The sequence below is a fragment of the Alexandromys fortis genome, unplaced genomic scaffold (assembly GCF_014885135.2).
Source record: "Alexandromys fortis isolate MF-2015 unplaced genomic scaffold, M_Fortis_MF-2015_v1.1 scaffold_127, whole genome shotgun sequence".
Classification (NCBI taxonomy): Eukaryota; Metazoa; Chordata; class Mammalia; order Rodentia; family Cricetidae; genus Alexandromys; species Alexandromys fortis.
This window is the reverse complement of record NW_026068006.1, coordinates 1,330,292-1,342,613: the sequence shown is the minus strand read 5'-3', so window position 1 is coordinate 1,342,613 and position 12,322 is coordinate 1,330,292. Positions and strand designations below refer to the sequence as shown.

General features: G+C 46.9%; 1 protein-coding gene across 8 annotated transcripts in view; it reads right to left on the bottom strand.

The window, feature by feature from the left end:
- The window catches only part of Znf827 (zinc finger protein 827), a 183,397-nt gene that overhangs the window by 142,604 nt on the left and 28,471 nt on the right, over positions 1-12,322 (bottom strand). For all 8 annotated transcript variants that reach the window (XM_050161498.1, XM_050161496.1, XM_050161497.1 and 5 more), the window contains exon 2: positions 5,966-7,000. In XM_050161498.1, coding sequence (XP_050017455.1) covers positions 5,966-7,000 — 1,035 coding nt within the window. The remainder of the gene's footprint in view (positions 1-5,965; positions 7,001-12,322) is intronic.

The window sequence follows — 12,322 nt, the reverse complement described above, 5'->3', positions numbered from 1 at the left end:
TCTGAAATAAGGGTAGGGGATTAAAAAAAAAATGCAAGTTTGCTAATACAAGTAAAAGTAACACTGGTTGGTTAACCAAGCAACTAGCAATGGCATCTGACTCGACACTGGAAAGTCAGCTTCTGCTGCTGGTTGGTGTGGAGGCTGGGTGCTGGTCCTACTCTGAGAAAAACACCTCGGCCAGGCCTATATGTGTCACTCATGAAAGCCCACAGCTTCCCTCTGTCTGTGATGACTATCTGGGCTGATCTCATCCCATCCCCAATTTTGAATCACCTCTCTCTGCTGTTGTTTCCTCCATCCTGGTATCTTGGTCCCCAAAGCCTGTATATTGAACAGATTGTTGAGAAAGACCTGGACCAGGCCTCTAGGTGAGACTGTTGTCATACAGCGAAAAGAGAAAATGGTAGTGATGTCTACTCTGGGCCAGAAGAACATTGCAGTAATATGCAGGACATGCACACACAGGCCATGACAGGTCCCTATCTTACGGGAGTGCTTCCCATGACTGCAACCAGAAATGAATCTCACAGAATGAGCATAGGAAGGGAAAGAAAAGCTGAGACCTCCTCCACAGGCCAGCAACTTCATGGCACACGAGAGGAAGGCACCGAGAACCCTGCCAGATCGCAGAGTCCCCAGCACCTTGTCTCACTCCACGATCTGCGGCTCCTCTGGTCTCAGTTACCTCCCCCAGCACCACCTTAATTCTGTAGCTTCAAGTGTACTGTGTGTGAGATATTTTTTTTACTCTGGAATCTTTCTGGTACCATCCATTTAGTCGCCTTGGCATTTAGAAAGTCAGTTGATTCCATAAATAAATAATGCACAAATATAATAAACCCTGCATATTAGTACTTCGTATAAATCCACTTATTTCATCTTGGAACTATGCTGCTTTAGTTTTAATTAGTACCAAAAAACACATGAATTGTGTATAAATTAGGGTGTCCTTGGACAGACTAGAGGAAAATATGATAATGAGAAGACACCGACTGAAATATAACTATACTCATAACAATATGGGATTTTGTGTGTCTATATGTGTGTGTGCAGTCATGTGTGAACATGCTTGTGGAGGCCACATCTCAATGTCAGGTGTTTGCCTCCATCACTCTCCACCTTATTTTCTTGATACTAGGTCTCTCCCTGAACCTGGATCTAGCCCAATCGATAGGGCAGCTGACCATGACTCTCGGGATCTGCCTGTCTCAGCCATTCCAGCACTGGGCATACTTTCATATGGGTTCTTGGAGACCAAACTCAGGACCTCACACTTGTGCAGCCGTCTCTATAACTGACCCACCTCCCCAGCTCTCTGCTTGGGATTTTAAACTACCGTGGAAGGAAAGGAAGATAGAGCCAAATGGAAAAAGGAACCAGAATGAACTGAGAGATTTTCAGACTGTGCCAGCAAGCAGCTCCTGGTGACATTTGCATTTTTCATTTATGCAAGGAAGAAGTTTCACATTTTAGGAGACATCCCATGTGTACACCACACTGGTAATGACAAGAGATGGGAGGAAGAATGCAGTTTCTCTCATATGGCAAACAATTTGCTGTAGCTTTTGCTCAGATTTAAATAAAGTCTGGGAAATATGACCACTTCCCGGGATGAACCCTGTATTTTGGAAGCACCAAGACTGCAATGTTCATGATCTTACCTCGTTTGTAGTGAACATGTCCCCTCAAATACATCACTGCAAACAAAATTCCATGCAGCCGGATGCTAACAGACCAGGGGCACAGAGAGCTGCTACTGCGCTCAGCTGGAGAAAACATGCTTGCTTTACAGACAATAACAGTGAGGGAGAAAACACCCTCAGTCAGTGGAAGAACTCAGTACTGGGAGGCTGTACTGTGGGGGATGACGATGGGCACACCCTTCCGGTCGCAGATGCACATAACACCTGGGAACCCGCAGCTCGGAACCTGGCTTAACGTGGGACCAAGAGCCCACTATGCAGCTCAGCCTAGACAAGCTTTAGATGATCAAATACGGCTCTATAGGGGAAAAAAGGTGGAAGGGAGAGAGGAGTAGGAGAAAGGGGAAAGAGGAGGAGGAAGTGGGAACATGGCTGGGGCATCCTACCTGTGTGTGGCCAAAGCTCCAGACAGTGCCAGCTTCAACACATGACTCAGTAATTGTGCTGGCCTGTGATGAAGCTAAGCGAAAAGGGCTGGGCTGAGACAGGGGTGAGAAATGAATAAATGAGTGTTGGCACTAGAAGGGGATGGGACAGTCTGCAGGTAAGCTCTGATGGGGCCAGCACGGAGCCACAAGGGCATGACTCCCACAGGGTGCGACCAGAAATGGTCCTGGATGAATGGATGGATGGATGGATAAGCAGATATGTGTTCGTGCATTTACACCTTAGCTACTTCCAAAAGCAAATTCAGGGCGGCTTATATGAAACCTACATCACTGGTAAAGTCGAGTGAGACACCCAAAACTATCATAATGAAAGCAGAGGCTACCCTAGTGGAGATCTGACGGAAAGCTCTGAAGGAAAGAAGACATGTATTTAATTCAGAAGAAGAGGAAGAGGAAGGAGATAATAACTTGTTAGAGAGTTAGTGGAGACAGCTAGAAAATGAGCAGTAAGCAAACACAGGGATATTACAGCAGCAAGGGATCCCAGGACAATGCTAAACATCTTGGTTTGCAGATGATGGAATTGAACTGGGCGGGAACTTGAAGAACAGTCATGTAGAGACAGGGCTGAGATCAGAGTCCACCTCTTAAATTTCCAGTTCGGTGTTCTATCCCGTTGTCTACATATCAATCCACAAGTCAATAAAAGCACAACTGCACAGAGCTAAATAATAATAACAATAATAAATCATGGAAGGTTTTATTATTTCAAGTATTAGTAAAAACAAATTCAAGTTTTTTTTTTATAGGTTTGAAATTAAACACTTGTGGTTAGATCCTATGCTGGAACTGTGTTGGTCGTCAAGATAATTTGCAATTGATGTGCACATAGCCCCTTACCATGCACATAAACGGTGCTCACAGATGCCAGGGGACCCTCAATGCACACAATCCATGTACATCCATTGTCACCAACACGTCAGACCTATGACCTTGGTGCATACATATATATGATGAATCTACCTTTCTAACAATATGTAGATTTTTAAAATCATTTTTTCTATTGCTTGAGGTTGATTTGTTTTGTGAGACAGTCTCCTATAGCTCCAGCTGCCTGCAGACTTGTTCTACAGCTGAAGGAGACTGAACTTCTGACCCTCCTGCCTCTACCTCCACAGTGCTGTCTTTACAGTTACCCCGTATTGCACCCAGTTAGTGTATGCCAGGCTTCAAACCCCGGGCTTCATGCATGGAGTCCAGCACTCTACCAACCTCACTAGACTCCTCAGCCCAGACTTTAATTCTTGTAATGAAATGTCTTGGGCATGTCTCTCAAATGCCATTTCAACGGACAAGAGGTGTGGGTGGAAACAGCAATAGCTAGCAAGACCGTTACGGATGTGACATTATCAATTCATGTTTTAACAAGCATTGAACACAACTAAGATAGAAGTCTGATAGCCACAGCCATGTTACATTTAAATCTCTCCGAAAACATCCGAAATCAGCAACAGATTTGATTCTTTTAAACATGGAGTTTCCTAAGCAAGTCTGTGTATGTCATCATTCTGGATTGAGACTGAAACAGTTGTGGATCTGATGGGAGGGTGGGAAGAGGGGTGGGAAGAGGGCTTCTCTTCCCTTGGACTTTCTAGGCATCTGTACTAATTTTAATAACACCCCAATAAAGACAAAAGGAAACAGCAGTCCGGAAAATCCTCATGGACTGATCCTGCGAAGAGCCTTAGCTGTCAGCTTCTTGGGGCGAGGTTGCTTTGAAGTCTATGTAAATTTTAGTCAGGACAAGATGATGCTTTGGAGACCCTCTCTCTGAAACACTATCTGTTATTCCGTTAAGCAGGAGCCTGGCATCCTGGGACTCCTTTTGGCTTTCTACAAGAAATTTGGTCTTGAAAATCAAAACCATTTATTTTATTCTGAGCTGCAAGAGAACAGTGGCTTCAAAGAGAATTGAGTCAATGTGTGACATTTATCTTTATAGCAAGCGGACATCATCTTCCCTCTAGCGTGTCCCCTTTCAGAGGAGCCGTGTAGCATGTGCTGGGGGCGCAGGTCACATGAAAGAAGCCTCCCACTCGAGTGTCACATCTCTCTGGAGGGGCGGAAAGGCTACTGAGTGCTGGACTCTCAAGAAATTCAACACATCACGACCTGGCAACAACAGAATCCTGCTAAGAAAAAAAAAAAAAAAGGAAGAAGAAAGAAGAAAGCCAGACCTAAAAGACACTATTTTTTCATGATCTGGACTCCATGACCTTAAGAAGGTCAAAGCAATGTCTGGTGTCTAAATTACTTGAGACAGGATCAGCTTCCCTAGCACACAGTTCTTTGGAACTCTTTAGAACAGAGACAACTTTATATGCCCTTTTTGTAACATTTTGAGAAACAGCTTTAAAAAAAATCCTTCTTGAAATCAGGGTGGTGTGTGATTTTGTGATCTTTCTGCAGAGCTTGGGGGTGGGGTGGTAGTTGTTTGTTTTGGGAAGCTTTTCTTTTGTTCCCCCTGCTGTAGAATCTCCTGTAGTCCAGGCTAATCTCAAACTCCTCACCGTAGCCAAGGATGACCTTGGACTTCTGACCCTTCTGCCTCTACCTCTCCAGTGTAACTTCTGAACCTTCATTGACTGAAATAGTAAATGTCTCTTCCAAGTCTCCCTCATTAAATTCTAGTACAGAGTCCATAGAAATGTTGGCGAAGCTAAGCACATTTAAACCAGAGGGGAGCATATCTTCTCTCCATGGAGACACATCCTGCAGCAAAGCAAACAAAGCCGACTTTGCACCAGATACTCACGACTTCGTTCTCATTTCTAAATTCATCTATTATTTGAGTAAAAAAGTTTTCTTTCACAATTCTTGACTTTTATAGCCAAGACCAGTTTAAAATAATGAAGGTATACCTTCAGGAGACTGGCTTTGTCAGTCAGTTAACTAAGTAATACAGACATCACTCAGAAACCCACCGCCTAGACAGAAAGGAACCCAGTAACATAGCTTATAGGCAGTCTTATAGCCCTAAGCTAGATGATGACTCTGGGTCAGAAGTGATTTATCCTATCAGAAAATAATTACCCAGCCTCCTCTTCGAAGCCTCGTTTTGGCCCTTTCCCCATTTCATCTCAAGGACAGCCTTGAGAAACACCTGAAACTACGCCATCCTGGGAACCAGCATTGATCACAAATGCAGTCATTGCGGGCTATGGTGGCGCGGGCTATGGTGGCGCGGTAGTGAGTGCCAGGGAGCTATGGGATAGTGATGTCTCGGGGAAAAGACCCGTCCTACACTGCCACACACGCAGCCTTTCATATCTGAATGGGTTTGACCAAAGTGAAGCAGATGCAAGACATTCTAGCATCCCGTTTGACAAGAAATTACAGGTGAATAGGATAGGTGAACAAAACTTAAGTTCCACAAAAACATAATAAAAACACTAACGTAAGGGCGTGTGTTGTGATCAATTAGGGCAGGGTGGTCACCGATTATGCAAAAGTCCCATTTGTGACAGAGGCAGCAGGACCTTCCCTTGGCCACTATCTCAAAAGCAGCGTTTCCCCTGTGTTCACTGACGCCCTGCACTCTGACAGGGCGCTTTGAGCTTCCCCCATTAAATGTATCTGGTGTGGACCTCGTCTGCACTTGGTGAGGGGTGGGGGAGGTGCATGAAAGGGAGGGAGTCCAGCACACCGCTGAGATTATTCATTACTTTTCAAACCCACAGCTGTTTCTGCAGCATGCACATGAAAGACTATTACACTGCCCATTTTAACTGTTTTGCTGTGTTCCTGCTTTTTGACTCTATCTCGGCTTGGAGGGGGAGACCCGCGCCATGGCCGAACAAGATTCCATACCTGAATTGGAGGGCTTGGAGACTCTTCCCTTGGAAACCGGAAGTAACAATAATTCCAAGGATTGAGGCTGCGCGGGCGGAGGAGGTGGTGGTGGCGGGGTGACTTTTTCTGGCTTCTTCTCAGAAGGCGGCAGTGGTAGAGGGTCATCGGGCAACAAGGACGACTTCTCAGCCAGGAGGCTCCCCGCGGCCCTGGCGGCCACCTCTTTCAGAAGGGCCGCAGAGGACGTCATGGAGGCCAGTGACAGGAAAGAGCTGGCTGGAGGTGGGTGCTCCTGACCAGGGGTCAGACTTCTCTCGCTCACTTTCTTAGACAAAGCTGCCAAGGTGGAGCTAGCAGACTGGGAGCTGAAGGGGGAGGAAAAGGACTCAAACCTCAGGCTCTCCTCTGTCCGGGACAGGGACTTGTCCTGCAGAACAGCATTGGCTGCCGCTTTCAGTTTGAGGATGGCCGAATCTGGGGACAGGCCGCAGGTGGTGGTTGAGTTCGGCAACCACTTACCTTGGTTCCATATGAAACGGTTACTGGGGGTATATTGGTCACTCTGATCCTGCTTCTCGGCCAGCTTCCTGGCCAGGACACTGAGTTGCTGGGCATGGTGGGAAGGCGGGGAAAATGACAGACTGGAGCCAACATTCACGGGGGACTCTACCCTGCCATTGGCTGTGGCATCAAGTTTAAGGGAGCCGGCCTCCAGCAGCCGCCTCAAGTTGCTGCTCAGAGGTTTATTCGAGCTAGGTGGGTCATCGTCACACACAGAAGACACTCCAGGCGAAAGGTGGTCTTGACACTGCAGTGAGTCTCGAAGGACCTCACCGTCAAGAGCTACCAGTTCCAGCGTGTGGCTGCTGGGGGTGGCACTGCCCAGGGAGGTGTCGGGGGATGTGGACTGCTCTTGGATCCGGTCCTCCAGGGATAGCGCATAGTTCTCCTGGACTTCCCCATAGGATGCTTCTGATGGAGTCTCAGAGGAGTTCCCATACCAGTGTTCTCCTTCGCTGAACTCGCCCTCCGCCTCGTCCTGCCTACTAACATCTGGGGGATTCAAGAAGACCAGGTTATGAGACAGTCACAGGGGGGTGGCGGCATGCACTCTCTTCCCTTCTACCCAAGAACCGCACAGAAGCCAGCATCGCCAAGAGCCCATTCAAGGCAAGCACGCTCAACAGGCAAAGACAGAAACGCCAGCGTTTCTTTCCAGCAGTGATTTGGTACGAGCTGAACCCAACAGAAAGAGGAAAACACAACCAGCAAAGAAGTGCCTCAATGAAAACCCCACTGCTTTTCACGAATGGGAAAACAAAATAAACCCAAAGGCTTGCAAACACCAAGCAATTACCCTTCGGATAGTGTCAGCACTGGGGAGCAGCCGGTCTCGTCCCACCCTCCCCACCCCTGCCTGTCCTAGCCCAGTGATCTCAGGCAGATCATCTAGATGGTTTGAGGCTCCATTGCCTCCAGTGTAAGATGCAATCCAGTTTTTAAGAAAGCGCCCCTGAACATGTAATCACTACCTGCCACACTCTCTCGGTCAGTTGTGAAGAAGCTTAAGTTCCAATAAGCACGTGACCATGTTGTGAAAACAGAAAGTGCTCCATTAAATCAGATCTCACTCGCAAACACTGCTTGCATTAGTGCCTTCCCGAGTGAGGTGTGCATCCAGGGTGTGCATGCCACTGGCGTGGCAGCGTTCCCACTTCGATCATGAACTTCAGGGCAGTGACTAGGAAGCTGTTTCTTTATGCCTCTAAGAGTTCTTAGGAGCTATTTTCTATCCATTACTGTGGCCCTGCCCCCACACCAGGCAGGTGGAACTCCACATCTCACCTCTGTGACATTCATCCGGAAGGCCCTTTTCCCAGAAAAGTTGGTGGTCAAAGTCCACCCATCATCCTTCACGCCGAGCTCCAAAGGTTCTTTCCTTACAGAATTAGTCTCTCCTTCTTACTCATCCATTCAATAAATAATTACACTGTACTTAGTGTGTGCCAGACATTATTCTAGACTATTCTAAACCGGACAACATTTAACAAAATAACAGTCCTGCCTTACCAGAGCTTTCTTGTCAGCAGAGGAAGACTGATACTAGACTACTCTTAGTAGACGGTGCTGTGGGCAGGAGGGCGGTTAGTGCAGTGGGAAAAACGTAGACTGTCACAAAGAGGATCACGAGCCATAGATAGGAGGCACGTTACAACGTTAGAAAAGGTGGCAGAGTCCCTCACTGAGATGGTGACTTTTGAGCAAAGACATAAAAGAGTTGGGGAAGCTAGGAGAGCAGTCCAGGCATGCAGAGAAAGAACCACTGTGATTCTGCAGCGTCCAAAGAAGCTAGTTTCTAAGGGGCCGGCATGTAAGATGCACCGAGTGCTGGGGTGTGCAGCAGAGAATAGAGGTCTGAGGGGCAGGGTCTGCTTGCAAGGATGAGGACGATTTGAGTGAGTTAGGATGTCACATGCACATCAGTGACAAGCTGTGGCCTGGAAGCTGCAGGAGGACACGGGCACAGGCCTTGTGGCTTGTGATGCCAGGGATGGTCGCTCCTGCTGCATCACGGGAAACAGCTGCGGTTGTAAGAGCAAGACAGACAACCTCAGGGACTGAAGCTCGGGGTGAGGTGGCAGTGGTCCCTTCAGGTGACAGCTGGTGGCCAGATTCCAGGGCATTTTAGAGCTTTGCTGAGACTATCACCAGCTTCCCTTTAGAGGGGTGCTCCTTCGGGGCAGGACTGTGTCCCCTCACCTACATACCCCACTTGGAGTCTAGCAGGGAGTCTGGTCCCCAGCAGACTTCCACCAGTGTTTGGAGACTGCGCCAAATTCCTCCTGGCGCTTAGCTACGACCCCAGAGCACGCTGTTTGCTTTCAGAATGGTAACTACACAAGGAGCTACAGGCGAACCCACTGATCTTCCCTTGCCCTTCAGAGAGGAGCTGCCACAAACGACGAGTTCTCTCCCTAGGTGAACGTTCTGCAACTCCTTACCCAGGTCCTTTATTAACTTATCAAGAAAACGTGAAACATCAAATGGAATTTTTTTTAAAAGAAAGCTGCTAAAACTGTATCTCCTCAGGTAAAGCCAGTCTGGCTCCCTGCCATTTGCCATCATTTCCCTTTTCTCGGTTGATTCCTACATTTTCTGTCCATCCTGAAATCCTCATTTCCCCGATGGCTTCTAGAGTGGGGGCGCTTTTTTTTTTTTACCAAACCTCAAGTGGTCACCATCAACCCCAGCAACAAGGATAACTTATTGCAAACTACTGCCTTAGTTTCAGATTAAATATCTCATCCTTCAAAACAACAACAAACCACATGGACCTCTACTATAAACAGTGCGGAAGGTCAAAGGTCATTAGAATCACTACAGTAAGAACTGGCTGGCTCTCCTTCGGTCTTTATACATACTGTATGAGTGAACAGAAAAATACATGACCCAAGTGCTTTTGGGTTCTACTTTCATACTGGTGGAATAATAGATAGTCAAGACTGGTCCTGAGCCAACGCATTAAGAGTTAACTAAAATCCATGAAATGCGAGTTTTAAGAACCTAAAAAGTTACAGACAGGTGTCCAATCTTGTCATTTTACTGAGGTGATGAAATACACTCGTGGCAACCAATTAACTCAACACCATACGGTTCCTACTGTTGACATAAGAATCAAGGACCCAAATGTCTGGACACCTGGCCCACGGCTTCTCTGCTAACCACAGAGCCTGGCCAGGGGCCTCCAGGTGGCTCTGCAGGAAGTTCTCAGGGGCTTATTGCCCTCCCTGGCAGCCACTGCCACCTTTTCATTGCTTGAGTCACAAATCAGCAACGGGACATCCTACATAAAGACACAGTCACTCCCTGTGGGGAGGTGGCCTCCTGAGGGGAGGACCCTTGACTACTAAGGGCTCTCTCCACTCCCTTTTATTGTGCTAGCAGGAAAAGCTGACCTGATTGCCGCAGAACTTTAGTCCATCTAGCAAAGGGACACAGCATGGCTCCATTTTCCACCTGTCTGTACCCTCGGGGGCACATATACCCCTCCTGCAGCAGGTGAATGGGCTAGAGGCTAAGGGAGCTATCCAATCAGGGTAACCCTACCAAGCGTGAACATGACATCAAAGATCCTCAAATGAGACAAACAGCTAATATACCTCCATGTAAGGCCATCCTCCCAGTTTTGCCAAAACGTGACCCCTAAACAATGGTTACACGTGAAAGAAGAACTCCACAGAATAGTGTATGCCCCCTAAACGCCTGTGTGTTTCTCAAGCCTCCCACCTTCCATCCTTAGCAGATGCAGTGATGGAGATCCATGTTCCTCTGAACTATCAAAAAACTGGGGTACGTAGATCATATTAGTATTAATCGCTGTGATGGTTAATCTTTGTAGGTAACTTGATTGGATCTGGAATTAACTAGGAGAGACACCTCTGAGGGGGTTCTATGGGGTAGTTCCTGAAAGAACTGACTGATGGGGGGACACAACGAGGTCTGAGGAAAAAGAGAAGCTGATTTTGCCTGCCTGCCTTCGCTCTTGCTGCTGACTGAATCCACCTCATTGCTGCTACTGCTGCTGCTGTCCTTGACAGCTGATGCACCTTAGCTGCTTTAGTATGGACCAAAGACCCAGGATGCTCCATGCTCCCAGCATCCTCCAGTACTTCAGGGCCAGACTGGGACCGCAGAGGTGTCGAGCTTCATGCATTGATCAGCTACTGGACTCTCAGCTTCTTTGGTGTGAAGACCGTCATGGCTGAACTACACAGAAGTATCATGTAAACGAACCTAACAAGTTGCCTTTGTGATATACAATCATTCAGTAGGTTTTGTTCCCCCAGAGAACTCTTAGCAATTGTCACATAATAACTTCCTTGATGGTGACATTTCTGAAGTCTGAGCTATTCAAACAACCAGAGAATTTGAACACATTCCCTCAAAAGAGAAAGCACAGACAGTTGAGAAGAAACACAGCTGCAATTATTCTGACATCCTTGAGGTCGAAATCAAAAGTACAGGAGGCCTTTATAAAACTAAGGTTAGATAAGTAAGGATGTAAAGAGGTTGAGGAAAACCAAAATGCCCTCTCTGTTCATAAGACTACAGGGGTTTTCCCACAAAGGTAAATTCTTCATTAGTATTTATTATTTTGTCTGCAGCCTCGCCTCTATTTTCACATTGCGAACTGTGAAGCAGGGTTCATGGAGGCTGTGCTGGGCCAGCTGCACGGAGTTCCTGCCCCTGTGCCTCATGAGGAAAGACTCCCACGGGCAGGCATGTCACACTGTGCCGCTGTGCAGTTTAGAAGAGGGACCTGCTGGATGCCGCAAAGAGCAGGACATGTAATTCCTGACTTTCACTTCTCGGAATCCGAGAAGGCCCAGGCAGCAAGACACCTCCATCTTCTTGTCCATCAACCAGCAGGAAATCAGCCTAGGAAATCGCAGAGCTGCACAAGGTCCTGGCAAGGCTTCCTGCGGCTTTCACAGCTTTCTTAACCAAGGCATCCTGGGGAAGCTTCGAAATGGCCAATGCAAATAACTCCAGTAAACACATTATTTTTAACCTCTAAGGAAAAAAAGCAGTTGTTTCCATTGTTATCCCTCCAACAATCTCTGTCTAGACTGTCAGATTTCCACGGTTTCTTGTTGGTTTTACACAACGGTGTGTGGGTGCACATGAATGTGTGTGTGCATGTGTGTGTTAAAGAATCTATTATTTTGTCTGTGGGCTCCTATCCATTTTCACACTGAGTGCTGTGAGAAATCAGAAAGTCAAAGAATTAAGAACAAAAATAATGCAATTACCAAGTGAAAATATGCCAAATACATTTCTGTTCCTACACTGAGAATATTTCTTCTTTGAGTAACACAAAACAAGCTTCTACCACCCAACACATTTATCTATAATTTAGGTCTCAAGCAGCTACCTGGTAAGCTGATATCCAGACTCTCCCGTGCACTGAGAAGAGAATGTCTCTGCACCTCACCTTCTCCAAGTCGCAAAGTTTTTATTAGATGCATTTAATTGGGCTGACATTCAACTCGGGACATCCTCATTTAGAGAGATGGGGAGCAAATGGACCAGCAATATATACAAAATGCCTATTAATTTCCAGACCTGTGAGCCTAGCTTATCAGTCTATCTACATACCATCCTACCAGTGGTCCACACACACGGGTCCACCAGCCTCTTAGGACTATTAAAAGTTGGTTTAGGTCAAGGGTGAATGTATTTTACCCTCCCACAGGTATGTTCACCTGCTACCTACCAACCAGCTCATTTCCCTGTTAAGATCATCGAAGTCCCTCCCTCCCTACAATACATCTGAAGTAAATATCTAGACCTGCCCTTCAAGGTTCCACATCT